We start from the raw sequence: 21,798 nt of genomic DNA, 5'->3' as shown, positions 1-21,798 counted from the left end.
AAATCATTTAGATCAGACATAAAACTCTCTTTTTACCCTGCTTTAGGTCTTGAAGCCCATGAGTGAATAGCACAGAGAATTTACAGTAAGCTTGTGTGTGCCATGAGTCCTGCCTCCTACATCTAAACCTAAAACTAACTGATTCAGGAATAAGAAGACATCTGTCCCAGACCATCAACTGCTCTGTGCATTGTTCAACACTCAGGGCACAGAACTGGCGACCTGGTAGGTTTTAGCAACGTAACTACATGGTGTGTCCATGTCTCCCTATGCTCCTTTTTCTCTTCAGTTCTTCCTTCCCACTCTCACCAAGTGCTTCCTCATAGGACATTGCCAGATTGTTCTGGATTCTCTTCTTGTGTCTTGAGATGACTCCTCTTGTGTATTAGTGCTATTTCTTGAGTTGAGCCTATCAAACCTGAAGGTTGTTATTGTGATGTCATCATGTTGCCTGACAAAAACCTACCAAATGGCTAAATAGATCTGGTTGTAGCCTTTATGCCCTTACAATAGCTTTCAATTTCACAGCAATGAGTTCAACACAAAACTGTTATTATGCATGTTATATTATTACATCATCACTATGCCTAGTAACTGCATAACAACAGACTAAAATCACAGACCAAGCAATACTGAAGCGTTGGAATTTACTAGAAACTGAATGTCGTAGACCGTGAAGCTGTGATTAGGGTTACAAAAAACCCCCAAACTTTTGTTTTCACAATGTTAGCGAAATATTTCAAAAGAAATTTCTCGCACAACAGACACTTTACTAGTAGAGCAGACTGAGAGACTAATATCTTGTACTATCCTGCACAAGTTGTGACATCAACGGGTCCTCATCAAACAACTTAGGCAAGGCAAGGCAAGGCAAGGCAAGGCAAGGCAAGGCAAGTTTATTTGTATAGCACAATTCAACAACAAGGTGATTCAAAGTGCTTTACAGAGACATTAGAAACAAGAACAAATAAAAAGCATGATTTAAAATTGATTAAAACAAGCAAATAAACTAACTAACTAATTAACAAACAAACAACAAACAACAGTATATAAAATCAAAACAGATAAAATCAGAACAGTAGATAAAATCAGTAGTTAAATGTAAGTTTTGAAATTTAAGCTTAAAGTGTGGATTTGGTGCTTTATTCAAATGCAGCTGAGAACAGGTGAGTCTTCAACCTGGATTTAAATAAACTGAGTGTTTCAGCTGATCTGAGGCTTTCTGGGAGTTTGTTCCAGATATAAGGAGCATAAAAGCTGAATGCAGCTTCTCCGTGTCTGGTTCTGACTCTGGGAACTGATAAAAGACCGGATCCAGATGACCTGAGGGATGTGGATGGTTCATACTGGGTCAGGAGGTCATTGATGTATTTTGGTCCTAAACCATTCAGAGCTTTATAGGCCAGCATCAGAACTTTAAAGTCTATCCTCTGACGGACAGGCAGCCAGTGTAAGGACCTCAGAGCTGGACTGATGTGGTCCACTTTTTTGGTCTTAGTGAGGACTCGAGCAGCAGAGTTCTGAATGAGCTGTAGTTGTCTGACTGATTTTTTAGGTAGACCTGTAAAGATGCTGTTACAGTAATCAAGCCTACTAAAGATGAATGCATGGACTAGTTTTTCCAGGTCCTGTTGAGACAGCAGATCTTTTATCCTTGATATATTCTTGAGGTGATAGTAAGCTGACTTTGTTATTGTCTTAATGTGTTTTTCTAAGTTTAGGTCTGCATCCATCACTACACCCAAATTTCTCGCCTGGTTTGTGGTTTTTAGATGTATAGATTGAAGTTCTCTGGTGACCTGTAATCGTTTTTCTTTGGCGCCAAAGACTATTACCTCAGTTTTGTTTTTGTTTAGCTGGAGAAAATTGTGGCACAACCAGTCATTGATTTCCTCAATGCATTTACCAAGAGCCTGTACAGGGCCTCGGTCTCCTGGTGACATTGTGATATATATTTGTGTGTCATCTGCATAGCTGTGATAGTTTATTTTGTTGTTGTTTATAATCTGTGCCAGTGGGAGCATGTAGATGTTAAACAGAAGGGGTCCCAAAGGCCTTAAACTTAAAGGCCGGACGACTGCTTGTTTACTATCCTCAGTGTGGTTAAAAATATGTTTTCCTGAAATTCAATAAGCATTTTAAACAAAACTATTACAACCTGTCACTTCTTTCGAGAGCTTAAAAATAATTTGTTGAAACAAATATTGGAAATAAAACACGTCATGTAATATGTCATTAAATACTGCCATTATGGGTTTGACAGGTACAGATTAGATAGGTGTACTGTACATGGGGCGCACAATCAGGCCATTTAAAAATGGACATGGTACTGTGTCAGCTGTCAGCTGTATTTTCTAATTTTCCACCACGGCAGACAATTTACATTTAAATTGCTTTTCTTTCACAGCGCAAGGCCCCAACATAATGTTCGAGTATCAAATGGACATTTAGACATCAAAGCAAGCAGTACAAATGTTTTGTTTGACTTTGTTTGCTTTATGTGGTTTGAATTGTATGTGCGCCCAGTTTTGTGTCTCTACATCTTTACATATTTTTACACATTACCTGATGACAATCGGACTGCCAGCAACAAAAAAATTATGATGCATCAATGTGTATTTGCTGTTAAAACACAGTAGAAGGTATCAAGTAACACTTGAGAGTGTATGTGTGTTAAAATGTTAACTTTTACTATTGTGACCCCTGTAACAGAAACTTCACATCCCTGGATCATATATATCATCCATCATCTCATCTGTAGCGTGGCTTTGATCAAAGGATAGAAACAACAAAGTCAAGATGCTTGTCAGATATAATCAATCCTGAATGTCAAAAAATGTTATTACCAGTTTAGGAAACATGATTTGAGCCACAATGAATTATCTGTGGCTCAGATAATTCTGAGCCACAGAAGCCACCATTTCCCCAGATTGAATGGTGAAAGTTCACCATTCAATGCTTTCTCTCTGCTGTGCTTCTGTTGTCCTTTCTATCCTTACTTGTGTGTCAGAATTTATTGCAGATATGCCACTGATCCTCACTGACATCTGCATTAATGGAAATGTCAGCATGTGTGTGTTTAACAAGAGTTACTGTAAGTTTGGATGTATGTTAGCAAAAAGGGATGATTGCCATTGACTTTTATTGCGTTTCCATGGCGGGAAAGAGGCAACAAACGTCATCTAATATGTGTGCGAACGAGCCAAAACAGTGGTATGTCTCCATTTTCATTGCTTCCCCTTGAAATAAAATGACCCTTGAATTACGGCGTTAACAGGACTTACCGAGGCTGAACTCCACCTGAGGCAGCTTGGGTGTTAGAATAACACCTGCAAGACAGAGACAGCAAAAAGACAGAGTGGAGTTGAGATAAAAACAGAGCGAGAGGGAGATAAAGATAAGGAAGAGGGGAACATTAGAACAATGAAAAAGGAGGAAACAGACGTAAAACATTAACGGCTGCAGTTTAATTTTGTGGAAGTTTAAAAGGTGTAGAGCTCCAACCATTGTTTTTCAATGACTTTTCATGAATTTCAGTCTTTGATTTGCCATCTTATTAAATTAATCATATCAATGTTAGATAATAGGGAAATATGCTCATTACAATTTCAAAGAGCATAAGTGCAAAACAAGCCGACTACTTTTAATCTAAAATAATCTGAATCAAAAACCTGTGAACCCTCACATATTTACTAAAAGCAAGGCATAAATATTTAGCTTAGTTTCCTGGTTATTTATCAAAATTGTTGAGTCAGTTGTAGTCACTTTGCACAGATGCAATATAATTACGCTAAGGGGGTTGAACTCCTGGCAACAAACTATTTTAATCAGAAATAAAAGGCTTTATAGAGAGTTTGAACATGGTAGGAGCACAACAGGCTCCCCAAATGCCACACTGATTAATGTAACTGTTCATCTAGATTATGCAAACAACTCAGCGATCGTTGAGAACGTCAGAACTAGAGTTTCTGGGTATCCATTGTCCTTGAGGCTTTACGCCAATAACGATGACTGACTGCTTCAGTCATCTGTCACTAAAGCTTTCTCTCATTCATCACTTTCCCAGTTTGACATGACCATTCAAAAACCAAACCGATGAAACGCCTGTAAGATGGTGCAACAAGTCTAGAGGGGGACTAAACTGCTAAATTCCTCCTCTTGGGGTGCTTGGACACAATTGGCCTCTCTAAGGCTCATCAACTCCACTAATGGGCCGTGGATACTCGATGTTCACTGATGTATGTATCGCCTCTGTTCTTTAATACAGCCTGAACTCTCTTAAGCAGCTTTATTGTAATCTCTATAAGTACAGTAGTCTTCACGAATCGTTCTCCAGGCTTCTTGAAGGACATTCAGAACTCTTCTTTGGATGTTGGCTGCCTTTTGTTCTGTTCTCTGTCAAGATGATCCCACATTGTTAGGATCCAGGCTCTGATCCGTGAATGATCATGTTCCCTTGTGTGTTTTTATATCCAGATATCCCTTTTTAAGGGGTTTGTAGTGTGTTTGGGATCATTGCCATGCTGAAAAATGAAGCCATTGCCAGCCAGCCCCTTTCTTGATAGTATTTCTTAATGGATCAAAATCTGATCAAGATAAAAGTCTTTTCTGTGTTCATATACTTCCATCAACCTTGACAAGATCTCCAAGACCACTAGGTGAAATGCAGGGCCAAACCATGTGAGCCTCCATCATGTTTTGCTCACTGTTTTACCTCTCTCTGATCTCCATCAAAAATACTGCCAGTACTTTGAACCAAAGTCGGATCCATCCATCTCTCCGTGCAAGACCTGTTGCCACTGATTTTCAGTCCAATTCTCGTGTAATTTGGCAAACCTCAGCCTTTTCTCCCTGTTTTCCTTCCTTAAGAATTGCTTCTTGGCAGCCACCCTTCATCAGAAATGACCCTTCAGCGAACAGCAGATGGACCAGCATCTCTCAGTCAAGTCTTTGCTATTTCTTAAGCACGTGACCTTTAGATTCAAACAAACAAGCCAAAAAGAAAGAAAAAACAAACATTGCTCAAAACTGGTTTCTTGAAAGCAAATTATAAAGAAACAAGTTCTGGCGCAAGACTATTGCATCGTACTGTATGTATGGTTGTTTGTTGGGACTGTTGATTAAAAAGCATGTCCAATAAAGGCTCAAATATTCTCTTAGTAACAGTGCAGGTTTACTGTAATATTTCTTCTTGCGTTTGTTTCTGGAGATAAATCTAAAAAATGCCCCAGCTCACAGAGATGCAGTGAATTATGTCAAATGTTGATGAATCGTTTAAATGCTGTTTTTTAATCTTTGAACCATATTCTTTGAAATGAATGAGTCCAAAGATAGAAAATTATGGAAATCATAAGCATTATCTGGCACCGTGTTGAGAGTCATTTGCCTACTGAGGCCAAGACAGCTTCAAGCACAGTAACTTGATAAAAAAAAAAAAAAAAAGATTACCAGCAATTTGAAGTGCATTTCTAAATTCAATAAATATGCTAACAAACTTGTAAATAAACCTTCAGTTTGCTAGCATTTATGCTCAGTGAAATAAACTGAGCTCTGTCAGATGTAATACATGTCAGAAAAGGCTGTAGAAGCTTACGCAAACCCGGTCCAATATCTGTTACAACTGCAGTAAATATCTAATTAATCAAGTGGACAAGTATTTGTAGCACACGGGGCAAGGAAACACACAACCACCAACACAGGTCAATTATGCTTGTAAATAAACTTTCATCATCTGGTTCTCACATTACTTTCTCATCTTCATCATCCCATTCCTCAGGGGTCATGTCTCCTCATGTTGTCACCATTAAGACTTCCTTATGAGTGCTGATGGAACTTTAATAAGCCAGGATGACATGCTGCGTAGCTGAAATAGAAAGCCCTTTAGCTAGGTAGGCTGACACTGTGCCAGCTGTTGGGTCCAGTCTCCGGTGTAGCATTATCATAAGGGACTGACACATGGACAGCCCGGCTACTTTGTAGGACTTATCTTGAGTGGTAAGAAGCAGTGGAAAATGCTTGTCGTTGCAGAAATAATTAAAGATAAGGAGCAAAGCTGAGTCTAGGTCTGATAGAGGTTCAGGATACAGATCATGAGACACATGTGGCAAAGCAAGTCAAAGTGTTTGATAATGAAGCAGGAGGAAGACTGGAATTCAGAGCTGTCAGAATTTTAAAGCATGGCTTATAGGCAGAGTGTCGAGTATTTTTAGAAGGATCATGCCAGATGCTTTGATTTTATGACAGGCAACACATGTTAAGTTGCATTTTCCTTTTTTTGTTTTTTCAGTATAAAGTCTGAATAAATAACGTGTAAAACTATGTTTTAGTGCAGCTCTGAAAGCTTTCACATGGTCACATCACCCCAATATCCACATGATCTAAGATATAACGGACAAATTATGCAACCTGAGGACACAACTCCTGTTATGTACACGGTGACCTCATTCTCGTCCCGCAGCACTAAACATGCCGCATGTCATTACCCTCTGGGGGAGAATCAGCCTGACCAAAACAAATACACAAACAAGGTCTAATCGCAATAATTAGCCATTACATGGAGAGAGATAAGCCACCTGCACTGCCCATATCTATTGTAACTCCTGCAGCATACATGGCTCACGACTCTAAGTTGCAGATACATACGTGGGGGAAAGTGGCACAGGTGTGGTATTTATAATCGATATCTGCTGGCATTATGAATATGGTAATAAGCTCAGCAAGGCAGCAGGCAGGCAGCACATGCAGATGTAACTCCCAGAGGGGCCCAAAGCAAATGAGGTGTGCCCGCCCGCTATACTGCAGTTTCATCTGGCTCTAGAAATAACAGCACAGCCCCACTGTACCTCCAATCTATCAGCCCCCCTGTCTGTGGAAGGTATCAGTAGGGAAAAAGGCACGCTGAAGGCAGAGGAGAGGGTAATTTATAAGGATGTGAGCAGACTAGGTGAATCCTCAGGAATGACAAAGTTAATTAATGTTCAGGGACTTAAATGGTCCGTCTTACAGATGATCATTTAACTCGCTTCCCTTCTCATTGCCCTGCTTTCTCGCATGCTGCATTGTATGATAACCGCTAACACGCAAGGGGGACAAGGGTGAATGTGGGAAATAGTTGGTGGTTTTGGTGGGTGGGGGTGGGGGATTCAGATGATTCTGCTGTTTATTTCTAAGTCTGCAAAAGATGGAAGTAGAAAATATCACCAGACACCGCTCCAATTCCCAAGTATGGTTTCAACGAAGAAAATCAAACAATTTTTCCGAAGAGAGTTTTGATAAACTGCCCTGCAGAGGCTATAGTACACATTCACAGTCACTTCTGCTTATCCTCTTCATGAATAGATATTACATATAAAAGCCCACGCCTATGAATAAATCCTGTCCATATTTTTGAATATTATCTTCTTTTGAATTTTGAGGTTAGATTAATAATTCACTTATGTGGCTGGCTCAGCATGGGCTTTGATATTTCAGGGATATAACTCTCTCAACAAATGATTCCAACCCAACAAGCAGCTCTGCTCACCCTTCCTACACGTTCACCCACACTAATTGCAATGTTTCCTTCTCCTAACTCCTTTTTGTCCGACCTCGCGTTTCTCTGTCCTGTAGTTTAAATTGCCTAAACAGAACCTGCACATCCACTGCGATGATTCAGTCACCAGCCAGGCTTACATACCTGTAACTCAATTGATGTTTGCACAGACAGGCATCCCATTAGGACAAGTGGTGCTGAATGGGAGAGTGAGTTATCGTCACATTACTGCTTTGGGAGATTGAGGAGGGGGGAGACAGATGGTTTTGTTGCCAGCGTTTAATGAAGTGTTGTGAATCAGTTGGATGCGCTGAGGAGGTCTTGACTGTCAAGCTGATAAGAGACGTAGTCTGGGGGGGTTAACAAGAGTGGGACCTTTCGCTCCGCGACAGCTTGGTCACGGCACGCGTCTCGCAAAGACAGTTCAATCAATTAAATGTTGCGGCTTTCATTACCGATACTGTTTCCTGTATGCAAATTCTGTTATGAATAGTTAATAGCTAAAATAACATAATTTCACCCTTTGTGATTGGGAGTTTGTAAAACGCCAATTCAGCCCCACCTTAATTAGCACCGAGCAGCACCCAGTTTGGTTTCGCTTTTATCTGCTGTCAAGAAAGAGGAGATAAACTGTGTCACCTTGCGACTGATAATGCACGGTTGTCAACCTGCTGTTCGGCCCAAACACTGTAATTATGTGCTTCGCTCTTGTCTTCCAGGATGCCCAGGGGAAACAAAGCAAAGGTAGAGTGAGGCGTTACACTCCTGCATCTGTCAGATGCCATCTATAAAATTGTGCAGAGGATTTTATGGTAGGTGCCTATCTTGGGTTTGCCATCAGGTCATAGCTATTGAGAGTGTGGCCCTGTGTGTGTCTCTGCATAACTGTGCAACGTCAGAGCATGCCTGCATATGTCCGTGTGAATGGGCAATCGGACACATAAGATGCTTCACCAGTGTGTCAGTGTAGGTTTAAAGCAAAGAAGGCAAGGCGTCGTGAACTGCGCTTTCATCCTTCTTTGTACAGTTCCATCTGCTTATTCCCATTGGGACGATGATGGTTCTTAGCTTGCATGCCAATGCAAATGCTTAGCAGCAACCGCATGCAGTGTCTGTCCTTTTAGTAAGCAAAGGTATTAAATGTGGAGAGGAGGCTTTGTGGCATCACTGATATGGATAATCTCTTCAGCATTCTCCTGTAGTGATGGGCACTAAGACATCTAGTTTGCCTCTGCCAGTGCATATTAGTGACAGCACATTCAGCCTACATGGAATACGACTGCAGTAAAAATGCAAATTCACACACACATACACGTGCATGCATGAACACCAGTGCACAGAGACAGAGACACGACACGCAAGCAAACATGTGACGTTTTACCCCCCGACTCCCACCAAGAAAACATGTGAACAAACAGCTTTTCAAACTTTCTCTCTGCAGAGTCACTCAATCAAAATTCCATTTTGCTCAAAACTAGATAAGGCAGACTTTTGTATTATTTACTACACACATGCATTCTGAAGCTCAAAAGAACTGAGAAACATTTTTGAGATTTCAATTCAACCACACAACAAGAATACTTAAATGGAAACCTGCAGCAAGGCAGGCAGTTTTTAAAAAGTCTACAGTTTTAAATTGTGGAGACACGACTGACAGGCCCGAAGATCAATCGTGGCTTAACAACATTTTAAATATCTGACAACAAAAGACATCACTTGATAGCACTTAGTGTCATTTCTATCTACCAATAATGATCTTTCATAACAAGTGCATCTATATATCATCAGGTATTGAGTTGTAATTATTCTGCATAGGAGTCAGTTACTTGTCTACTGAAGACTGGGGTTTTAAAAATCTCTCACACTTTTGCTGGTACCTCCACCCTAGCTCTCTCCCTGAAACACACACACACACACACACACACACACACACACACACACACACACACACACGCACACACACGCACACAGACTTTCATTCTTTGTGTGTGGCAGCACGAGAACAAACACTTGCACAGGGAAAATACTCAAAAGCAAGACATCATCTAGAGAAGCATTTGCAGTAACAGTAGAGAAAACCAATGCTTAGAACTGACGAGCAGTTATGGAGTTAGACTGTAGAACAAGAAAGGACAGAGGAAAGAGGAGACAGATTCAAACAGTCACAAAACACAGTGGAGTCAGCTCACCAGCAGCGCTCAGTCCTTCAGGACTCGCACTCAGCTCCTTCATGTCAACCATGCAGTGTCCCAGGTGCTGCGTGCCGTCCTCCATCTGTCCAGCTTGCCCCACAGTTCTCCCTCGTGCTCCTCCACCTCTTCTCCCACCTCCTCCACGAAACACCACAGTCCAGTCCAGTTCCCCGGCTCACACGCAGCCTTCCAAGCAGAGAAGCTGTCACAAAGATAGCAATCCTCTCACCCCGCTTTCTTGCTGCCTCACGGTGCGCTCTCTGTCAGCATTAAGGATGCCTCATGGAAACTAATACGGAAGAGAGGGACCGGCGACGGACCTGGAGCAGCAGCGGGAGGGAGGAGGAGAGGGAGGGGGAAGAGAGGGGAGCAGGAGAGAAAAAGACAGGGGAAGGGAGGAGTGATGAGGGAGTGAGATTCCAAATGAAAGAGAAAGCAGGACAGAATTGATGTTATGTGCAATACAAAGCTCTATCCATCAATCTTGGGCTGTCAGTCGGGGACCTAGACCCGACTGCACAGAGCACCGCAGCCAGAAAGACACGGCTCTGTCCTCCTCCTCTCTCTCTCCCTCCCTCCTTTTCTCTTCTCACTGCGCAGCCACTGCTGCAACCAGACATGGCAGCTCCCCTTCTCCAACCTGCCCTCACCTCTACATCACTCTTTTCCTTTTCTCAGCAGTGTAACAATTGCCAAACTCCCAAGCGTGATATGTTGAAGCCAGAATCATGCAGCATGATTTGGGGACTTATACAGCTGAGGGATTTGCAGAGTATAAGGACAGTTTTTATTGCATAAAGAGCTGAGTATAACCCAACATGGCAACTTCACCACAATTTCAAATCAACAGGTTAAACACAGAATGTGATACAGATAGTAGTTGTTTCTGGGTTTTAGAGGTTTGTGGGGGTTGTTTATGTTTCGCAGCGTAGATCTAGACTGGACATTTTGAAAAAGGAATTAGGATGAGGAGTTATATATAAAGATTTTCAAGGTAAAATAATGACTGCCTCCTCTTATGCTCCTAAGGGAAGCATTATTGTTCTTTGGTCACCAAGGTCATGATGCTACAGTAAGCGTACATCTACAATGTAGTTAATTAAAATCCAGCTGAATGGAGGAGGAGCTATGTTGTCTGTTAAACTCATTCAATATAAGTGAAGGCTACTGTGAAGGTGCTTGATTTTATACACCTGTGGCTATGGAAGTGATTTTAAGTGAAGTTTCACCTACGACTAGCTGGAGATACAGCTTCTCTCACCAGTGATGATCCTTGATACGCAAAGTTGGGTTCAGTTTGGCATGAAACCAGATGATGTTTGCCCTCGACATAACTTTGAGGACTGTGAACTCAAACATAAGCTCCTGCAAGTGGTCAGAACCAGGTTTCCAGAGCGCAATCTAAAAATATACTGCGCAAAAGGCAAGAGCCACTCTTAATTTTTCTTTTTATTTTGCTTCCCAGGAGCCAGTCATTTCTTGTAATTTTTTAAAGTGGTCTTGAGCAATAGTTCTCCAGGCTTTCTGAAAGCATTTCAAGGTTTTTCTTTGGACATTGGCTGCTTTTTCACTCATTTTCAGTCCAGTCCTTGTACCTGACCATTTATCAAAAGAAAGGTTTTCTTCTGAGAACATGAATCATTGAAGCATAAAAAAGGCACCTAACTTAACGCATCTCTTGGCATGGTGTGCAGTGTGTCCTCAAATAATTAATGAAACTGGACAAGTGGAGGTCAAAAGAAGATTTGGCAGGTCTAAAAAGACACTATGTACAGCAGATGAACAGTACTTGAAAGTCATGTCCTTAAGAAGTAGAAAATAAATCCAACAAAGACCTGACAGAGAACCCAAGAGATGCATCTGTTTGCTGAAGCCTCATCAAACAGTGTCAATGGAAGCGTGACTGTCAAACAACCATTTTAAAGAAAATGAAACAGGGAGAAAATGTTGAGGTATGGCTAATTAAAAATCAGACTATGTGGAGTGAGGAGGTGGGCCCAAGTGCAGACAATGCCGTTTAGTGGAGGATGATAAAAACGTTTCAAAAACAAAGGCAAAGCAACACTAAAAAATAACCTAAACTGGGAGAACTAAGTCTAAGCATAAAAAAAACCCTGGAACATGAAAAGGAGCATGAACATGGAAACCTGACATGAGAAACCTAAAACATGAAGACTTGCCGTGAATTCATAAACCTGGAAACATGGCATGACATAGTAGACAAGCAGGCAAAACAGATGAACGGACAAGGAATGACAGGAACTCTGAGATTAAATACACACAGGAGGTGATCAGGGGAAGTGGAAACACATGGAGAAACAGCTGATTCGAATGAACATAATGACGCCACGGGGGAAGTGAAACTAAACATAGTGAACATGGGACAACCAGACCTCTTCAAAATAAAACAGGAAACATAACAGAATGCAAACATGACAACACGAGCCTGAAAACATAGAACACGCAGACATTAAACACGTGTCAGACTAAGACAGCGGTCCCCAACCTTTTTTGTGCCGTGGACCGGTTTAATGTCAGACAATATTTTCACGCTCTAGTAACAGATAAATATTTCTTTCAAAATAAGACACAACTACAACACAGGAAAAGACCCAGGAAAACGAGTTAACGATAAAAACCCTGAAAACTATGTATTTCCAACACATTCTCAATTCCAGAGTGTAATATTTTAGGAAATTTCACACCAGAGCCAAAACTCTCGCAGCCTGGTACCAAAGGACTCATGGACCGGTACCGGTCCTTGGCCCAGGGGTTGGACTAAGACACACAGACTTACCACGACAAACCGATGAGGAACAAGCACACTATAGATACACACAGAACCCAATGACAAATGAAACGGATCACAAGGGGAAAACATGTAAACAAGAGAAGGAGGCGGGAGACAAAGACATCACAGAAACACATGAAGGGCGAGGAAGACTTAAACATAAGGGGTGATGACACAAAGGAGATCTAAAAAACACTGAACTTACACAGCAGCCTAGGCAAAATAGAATGAGCTGAACTTAAACATAAACCATCAAAATATAAGACAAGTCAAAACGCTGGGTCACATGACCCAGGGTCATGACAAGAGCTGCCAGTTTAAATCAGGTATAGTTTTTTTTTTTATGAAGTATTGAAACATTTTCATTGAAACTTGTTAAACGGAAAAAGTATAAAGGTTCACCATCCTATCACTCAAATGTTGTTTTATAACATCAACAGCAGAAGAAATGTTTTTAAACCCTTGACTGTAATCATAAGAAAAACAGGACAGGTCAGATAATGTGGGCTGTAAGAAGATTATTCCTTTGTATACAGTTCTGAGAAGAACGCTTTGTTCTCTGCATATTCTTCACTTATTGTACTCGTACATAATCAAGTGGCTGGAATAAAACCTTTCAAATCAAAGACACACGCCGCAAAGACTAAAGAGCCATGTGGAGTTCATGTGCACTCTTAGGGCACCTGGTCTGGGTTGTGGCTGGTGCCAAAAACCTAAATGAAGATAAATTGGTCCCTGCTGGAGCAATAAGATAGAAGATGAATCCACTCGGAGGTTGCTTTTTTCACTTTCCACAACTCTCTCCATCCTTACGCGTTCATCCCTTTATTTCCACATTCTCCTTGTTCTCCATCCTCTTTAATCCATAAAACCCATCAAGATAAATGTTATCTTCTTCTGTTTTAATGAAAATGTGCTGGTGCACATTTATACATAAGCACAATTGTGTGTGTGTGTGTGTGTGTGTGTGTGTGCTTGTGTGTTTGTGTGCATGCAAACTCAACGTGGCAGAGTCAAACAGGTCTGCAGAGTGGTCCATTAACATTCTAATACGTTTCTTTTAAAGGCGACATGTGTTGTCTTATTAAAGCCTGACTGATAGAGGGGGCTGGAGAAAATCAATAGACAATGCACTAGAGATGGTGAATAGTACAAGTACACAGAGGAGAGGAGAAGAAAATAAACATGCCCTTTTTAGCTATTCCTCCCCAAAGCCTGAAGCATAGATCCTCACATTTACCCATTCCAATAGCACTTGAAACCCATTACAATTTGAGATACACTCCCTCGCAGTATTAACTTAGAAAAGCCAACAGCTTGATTCACAGCTGAGTTTGGGATGCATATTGCCACAGCTAGGGTTACGCAGCTGTACTGCTGTAAAGGCTGCAGTGGGAGACATCCAATTGCAAAGGTATAAGTCAACGCTGTTGCTAAAAGGAGGAGTACAAATAATTACTCGAGGTGCTCTCTCTCTGGCCTCATTTAAAGCCTTATCTTAAATCTCACAACACTGACTGAGATGCAATACATTGCAGCAAGTTATTTTATATTTACAACATTCATTGTGAATGAATGTTTAATTTTCAGTTATAGAAATCAGCACCCTGACTGTGGCAACCGCAGGAACTCAAACAAGAACATTAAAGTAATCACTGTCTAGACAGCCACCCCTGCTGCGTGCCCTTTCTTTGATTTGAAAATGGTTGTGCCATAAATGTTTTGACATGGCAAGCAAATGACTTCCTGTACGAATCAGGTGACCACACCAAAAGACTAAGAGCCGGTGAAAACCTCCTAGCTTTCTCAGGTGAAGCTGGCAGTTTGAGCAGTCAAATAAAAGCCTGTGCATAGTGGTTTGAGCTCTTTGTTGTGGTAAATGGTAAATAATGAAACAGTGAAGCTCTCCCACACACATGCATGCAATGCTCCACTTCCTGCTAAAAACACAGTCTGTTGGGCAACCACTATCAATTGAACAAAACAGGAAAAGTGATTAAGTTCATATATATATATATCAACTACATCAAAACAACAAACAGGCAGAATGAATGAGTGCTCTCAATCTCTTAACATTTCAAAACAATCAATAAAAAGCTTTTTTGTTCTGTCTGTCATGACACAGTAGTGACTTACCTACATGTACACTGTTCAGATTTATAGTAGCTGTAATTATTCTAACCAATTTTAAAGCAATTTAAATTAATGTTCAAGCTACCGATTCCTCGCTCTTTCATAAAATTATAGCAGAATAACAATGAGAATGAACCACAAACCTGTTAACGCACACATAGATGTGACGGCATAATACTAAAATAGGCAACACATATTCATCTCTTCTTTATCAAGTTCAACATGTTGATCAGCCGAGACAAACTGAACTAGCACTTGCAGAGTATATTCCACAAGATGCTAAAAATAGGACGTATAAAATATACAGCATGTATATATAATGCAGTGTTTTCTTCCATCAGAGTATCCCTATTCAGCAGTGTCATCTCGTCTAATCGGATCGCGTGAATCCTCTCCACATTAAACATGTACAGTCACTCCTTCTCCTTTCAAATAATGTGACGAAATGAAGCTATTGATTTCTCATCACGTGTTGTCATGTCAGATTACAGGAGGCTCTTTTACAGCACCGCAACTGACATCCCAGCCATCAATTTTCAATATTGTCTCGCTGCTCAAAGGTTTCTGATTGCCTTTGTTTTCTTACAGGATGGTGGAAATGACAGCTATTGAAATCTAGAAATCAAGTATCCATTACTCCAACCCATTGACCAAATCTCACAGTGATATTTGAAAGACATTAATTTAGAGTAAAGCATGCATTCTCACATACACTTCTAGTATTGGAACACACAAGGCTGTGATTTCTTTCAAGTGTAAATGTAAGTGATGTATATGACAGGGGACAATTTGTATGCCAAATGAAATGAATATGTTCAAAAAATAGCACTTTTTGGATTCTGAAATTCACTCCTTGTTCTCTTTCAAATCGCAATCAGTATCTCACTATGTGAAGCACCACTGCAACGACATCTGGCTAAGACGGACAAAGCTCTTCAAGGACGCAGGGTCCCCTGATCCCCGCGGCAACCAGGACTCTATGAAAATCATGTTTTTATAGAGAACCTGAGTTACCCTAGTAACGAAACATTTTTCTTTACACTTGTTTTAAGATGAAAATTGATTTAAATTTACTAAATGACTTTAACTTGTTTAACCCACGTGATTTAACTGGCACTGATTTTGAGCACAACTTACTGCATTTTTGCACAAAGCAGTTGCTGATAATAGCTTTTTATTTTTTGGCTAATGTGTACCTTGCCGTGACAAGTCATGATAATTTCCAAACGTACTGCAAATTTTTTTCAGGAAATTGGAAAATAAAATATTATTATTTCCAATTAGTAAAAACTAGTACCGTGCCAGGTTAGGTCAGAAATTTCAGCCTTGACAATTTGTTCCATATAATCTCACCACAATCGGTGATACGTGAAATAAATGCATAGAGGGTCCAATTTAATTTCTATATACAGTGCAGCAGCACCCACACATAAGCTGGCATAAGACACATATTTTCCTCAAAACAGCAGTGCCAACAGCAAACACTGCCAGGTGAATGTTGGTGAACAGTTGTGTGCAAAATAACAAGGCCACTGATCTCACACACACACTGAAAGACATTTTCACTTCCTCACAAGAGAGCGGGACTGCTAGGCTGTCCAGCTTGCTCTGTTAAGTCCCACTCCCTATGGTTACTGTTACTAGGCCTGTGAAGCTTACTAAACGGTCGATACCAAAGGAAATATTAGCAAATTCCTGGAATGTTAGAATAGAATAAACCTTTATTATCCCACGGATGAGAAATTTCGGTTACAGAGCTCTTACAGCAAGGAAAAATACCATATAAAAGCAAGACACAAGGTGGTCCTATAAGCAACCGAAGTTCATATATACAGGTATATACAGGTAACAATGTACAGAATATGTATAGAAAAATTGAAAAATTGTACACGGATATGTATCAAATCTACAGAGTTGTGTATAAAATGTAGAGCAAATAAACAAGGTGGTGAGTAACATGACCAAAAGAGTGTTAAGCTGCATTATAGAGTCTGACAGCTGCTGGTAAGAATAACCTGCAGCAGCGCTCTAAAATAATAATAGAGAAAACTGGACAGAAAAGAGTAGAATATGCTTTTCAGAGCTGTACTCCCAAATCAAACTGATAAGAGTTCTGTTAATAAAGAGAAAATCAAAATAGAAAGGCTCACTACTGGTCCAATTAAAAGTGCTGCAGACACACACACACACACACACACACACACACACACAGACAGACAGACAGACAGACAGACAGACAGACAGACAGACAGATAGACAGACAGATAGATAGATAGATAGATAGATAGATAGATAGATAGATAGATAGATAGATAGATAGAGCTGGAGAGAGAAACACACATACCTTTTAAGCTACTAATAGGATATTATTTCCAAAGCTTTCATTATCTACCATATTTCCAGTAAACTTACACCATCCCCTATTTCCATTTGTTTAAAATGAGTCATGATAATGCTCCCACACACCAACTGCACCTGAAAATGGCTCTGATCTGGTTTGGATCCATCAAGTTTGTAGATTATGCTTTTGAAGCCTCAAAACCCACATTTCTGTCCCTGTGAGGGTTTTATGAATCCATATTTGGTGGCCCTATTTGGACAAAAGTTTTGGTTAGAGATTGGTGAATCTGTTTTTCACTGTGAAATTACGTGAACGCTATTAAATTATTGGCTAGTTTTTATAGGTTGGTCTTATCACACAGCTCTGGAAGCCTTGTGGACAGTCTTGTGCCATTTAGCACTTGTGACATCTCTACTGTTTGTCGTAGCATAACTTAGGTGTAGCCAAGCTGAGGGAGCTCAAAGCATGCAGAATTTATCATTCCGTGTGAATGGGCATCTGATAAGTTAGCCTTCCTAATCTGCATTATCTCGTCTGCCATGGCAGTGGCAGTCAGCGTCGTGCTGTAAGTTCTACATTTTCCCCACAGTAGCCCTCACATCACGCCTCATCTCATCCTCAACGTGCCTACTGCCATTGCCTTTGGCTGCTAGTGCTGAACAAGGTCCTACTTCAAACATGTCAGTGATTTTCCCACATTTGGCAAAAAGTTACTAATATCTGAAAGGTCATTCTTTTTTGGCCTGCAATTTCTTTTTTTCTCTCTTGCATGTTGTCTCACCCAAGTTTGGAGCCTTTTTTATTTTGCAGACTTTTTTTTAATGTGTACTGTTTAATGAAGGGGTGGAGCGGTTTAAAGATATGACTCAGACAGTCCAGAGTCAAACAAACAAAAAAAACCAAGCCCATAAGCACCCTCAGCCAACCAGGAAAGTGCTCAGCATGGTGGACGACCTGTTTTTTCCTAATGCCTGCCCCTCTCCTCCTCTGTCCAGAGTGTTGAGTAATTGAATCTCCAAAGTTTCAGTGGATGATTTAACTCATGTGCTTCATTTACACAGTGGTTATGTTTTTAGCATTTCAGTCAGGTGTTTTTCTCACACTTTGTCAGGCTGGACTGTCATTGCAGAAGCTTCTATGTCACTAAATCTAAATAATCTTACTAATTGGCAATGTGGTTTGACTAAAAATATATACTTACTTAAATGTTGTGTTGGAGGAAAGGCTACAGAATACACACATAGACTTGAGAGTTCTTTTTTAAAGTGTCTGTTGTTGATGACTAAGATCACAAACTTGACAGGCGCTCTCGAATTATTCTGAAATGGTGACTTTCAGTTGCTTTACAGCTGCTTTGGTGCATACAACAAAACCGAAATGTTACTGAAAACCCTTTAGCTTCACTTTATCATTTTAAATGGAAAACAAAACTGCAAGTTTATCAAGAGCCATCTTGATACAAGGAATGACTGTACCCCTTGCAATGCAAAATTATACAGATGAAAGCAGCAGCTGATGTAATATTGCATGATCAATCTTATTTGATGCATGTGTAAGAAAGATTTTCATATTTTTAGGTTCTTCAGATGAAAACTGCAATTTCATGGGGTAATGCACTTTGAACACCAGCGCACTTTGTTTAAAAATTTACAATACTCTGTCTGACAAAAAAGGAAAGATAAGGACACCAGTTATGATAGCAGCAGCTCTGACACAGTGGAAACAAAATCACTTTGGCCACTTTGGGACCAGCAATGTTGAAAGTACAGGATAGATATGCGTTAGCTGTTTCTGAATTACTTGGCTGCCAGAGACACACATGCTGCTCAGCCAATGTCTGTGCATCAGTCTCAGTATTTTCATTACCCATGGCTGATTATCTAGAGATTCCTTTATCAGGGTTGCTCCTCTGTAAGGTAACATTATGTCCATCATTAGTGGCCAATATTGAACTAAGCCTCCCCAAGTGCTGCACTACTCAATGTAAAACAGACAGTACACAAGTTAACCATCAGAGATGCTGCTCCTCTGGTCTAAACGACTTGTGCTGTGGACAAACCCTCTCAAGTCGATTAGTAATGGGTTGATATATTACCAGAGACACTATAAGGGAGCAACATGGTTCTCAAAGAATCCTCATTAGAAATGTAAGAGAGAGTTTCCCAGCCCTGACAGCCAGTCATCTGCTTTAAAACAACCAAAACTGCAAGCATATAATACACTTTGATTACTGTGGTGATGCATAGGCACACATGAGCTTAACAAACAGCGTGGCAGAAAGCATATCTACCCACCCGTCTTAGTAAAGAGCTAATGGTTGTCTTGTCTTACTACATCCATGGGTTGCTGTATCCTAAAGTAAGTTGAGTTGATGAGAAACATTGCAAATGTGTAAGTAGAAGAATCAAAAGCTTTTTAACCTTATTTTTTATGTTTGTCATCAAAGTGTTTTATTTGTGTGGATGCTTTAAGCATCCACACTATTGAGTTCCTGTTTCTCTTTATTCTTTATACTTTATTGTGTGGATGCCTTAATAGGCATCCACACTATTGAGTTCCTGTTTCTCTTTATTCTTTATTATTCCGGGTGTTTCCGTACACTTTTCGCCGTGGATCTACTTCCACAATTTTTGTGCTATTTTCACCGTTCAAACTCTAAACTGTTCTGCTCTTTCTGCTAATGCCGGCTATGACTTTTGGTGTTTATTACTATTATACTTTTTAAAATATTACACTTTTTTCCTTTAATTTGTCCCATTGAAATGAATGGGAAACTTCCACAATTCTGCTAAAACTTTCTTGTCTTTGAAACTTAACTACTGCCTCATACTTTCACCTAGAAACTTCATTCAAACTTTAAAATGTTCTCAAATGATTTGGCTATTCCTGTATGATTCAGCTTTTTCAGATCTACCGTTTTAATCTTATCCCTCTTTGAGTTTTCAGTTGCAAAATTGTGATTTTTCAGAAAATACATGCGTTGCTATGGTTGCTATGCAATTAACTCAGAGGGGACAGTGAAACTGTTTGAATTTTCTCTTCATGTCCAAACAACTTCTTGCTACTCGCTCAATTTCCACTCAAGCCCCACAAATTATACACCAAAACGTAGGTATTTTTGCTGGCTTTCAGAAAATGTCACTATCATTGTTGTGGGACTCATAGATATTTTGCAAATCTCCTCAGAGTAACACAAAGTCAGAAAACTCTCCATATAAACTCAATGGAGAGTTTGTTCAAAATCACCGCTGGATTTCTCTAATGAGAGGCATTTTCAAATTGTCATATCTCCTTAACGAAGCGAAGTTAAGACATGAGGCTTGTCCCTGTATATGTTCAGACACTCCTGACGCTCACAATTCAAGAATTTCTTTCTCACCTATTATCTATCTGAAATGAGTTGGACTTGTTTGAGGGTAGGAAATTTGTCCCTCGCTCAGATTTCATCAGATTTCAATCTCTGGAAATGAACCACTTTTTTCTCTCGTCATATCTTTTTGATGGATTTCCACAGAGCCCTGAAAATTTCCATGACTGTTCACCAAAGCCTGCTGTTTCTTACGGTGAAAGAATGATTTTGATGCTCCATATAGATTTAGAGTTACCAAAGGTTGTTTGAGCGCAAGTCAAGGCAGTTTTTGCTTCGCCTCTACTCAGTTACAGTGTATTACAAGTCATATATCTTTAAGAATTTATGTTTTATCTCTGAATTATGAAGACCTGAAGATTCCCCCATCTCTTCTGAATAAAACGATGCCTGAATGACCGTTCTAGCCTCTACGGTTAGGAAATTATGGCCATTTGTTCGAGGGGAATCCTGAATGTCAGAAATACACTGAAGAAAACTCACACCTCTCTCTGTGTCTGTGTGTGTAAGGGCTGACTACAGCAGGTGCAGCTAATTTAACTGACCTACATATACCAAGCCCAGACTCTCCACAGCTCCTGTTCCCTTTACTGTCTGTGTATGTGTGTCTGTGTATCAATATTTCTCCTATGTTTAGGTATTACTCCTCAATCATAGTATTTCTGCTAAAGCAAAGTACTTCTACTACATCTAAGTACTTTTGCCAAATCATAGTATTTCTGCTAAATCATAGTATTTCTGCCAATTCATAGTATTTTTGCAAAATCATGGTATTTGTGCAAGATCATGGTTTTGGGGCCAAATATTTCTGTTATTTTATAATATATGTGCTGAATATATTATATGTGCCAAATCATAGTATTTATCCCAAATTATAGTATTTATGCCAAATTACAGTATTTCTGCTAAAACGCAGAAATAGTACCTTTTAGCAGGAATTTCTACCAAAAGATAGTACTTCTGCTAAATCAGAGTATTTCTGCTAAACCAGAGTATTCCTGCCAAATCATAGTATTTGTACTGAAACATGGTACTTCTGCCCAATCATAGTATTTATACCCAATCATAGTATTTCTGCTAAATCATAGCATTTGTGCCAAATCATGGTATTTGTGCAAAAACATAGTATGTCTGCAAAACCATAGTATATCTCTTATGTTATAGTATTACTACTAAGGCATAGTATTTCTGTCAAATCATAGTATGTGTGCCAAATCGCAGTATTTATACCAAATCACAGTATTTGTGGTAAAACATAGTATTTCTGCCATATTGTGGTATTTGTGCAAGAACATTGAACTGTTATGTTATAGTATTACTACTAAGTCATAGTATTTCTGCATTGTTATAGTATTTGTACTAAAACGTAGTATCTCTGCCAAGTCATAGAATTACTGCAGTTTCATAGTTTTTTTTAGGAAATCTGTTATGTTATAGTATTAC

General features: G+C 39.8%; 1 protein-coding gene across 1 annotated transcript in view; it reads right to left on the bottom strand.

The window, feature by feature from the left end:
• Positions 1 to 10,258, bottom strand: part of inpp4b (inositol polyphosphate-4-phosphatase type II B) — a 183,548-nt gene extending 173,290 nt beyond the window's left edge. Inside the window, exons 1-2 of the mRNA XM_085459043.1 lie at positions 9,721 to 10,258; positions 3,285 to 3,329 (exon numbers count right to left, since the gene is read on the bottom strand). Of these exons, the coding sequence (XP_085315169.1) occupies positions 3,285 to 3,329; positions 9,721 to 9,805 (130 nt within the window). The 5' untranslated portion in view covers positions 9,806 to 10,258. The remainder of the gene's footprint in view (positions 1 to 3,284; positions 3,330 to 9,720) is intronic.
• Positions 10,259 to 21,798: the final 11,540 nt, after the last annotated feature.

This window comes from Copadichromis virginalis, linkage group LG6 (genome assembly GCF_057382275.1).
Source record: "Copadichromis virginalis isolate Kocher_CV1m ecotype Utaka linkage group LG6, C_Virginalis_male_GT1.1, whole genome shotgun sequence".
Taxonomy (NCBI): domain Eukaryota; kingdom Metazoa; phylum Chordata; class Actinopteri; order Cichliformes; family Cichlidae; genus Copadichromis; species Copadichromis virginalis.
This window is presented reverse-complemented; position numbering and strand designations above follow the sequence as displayed.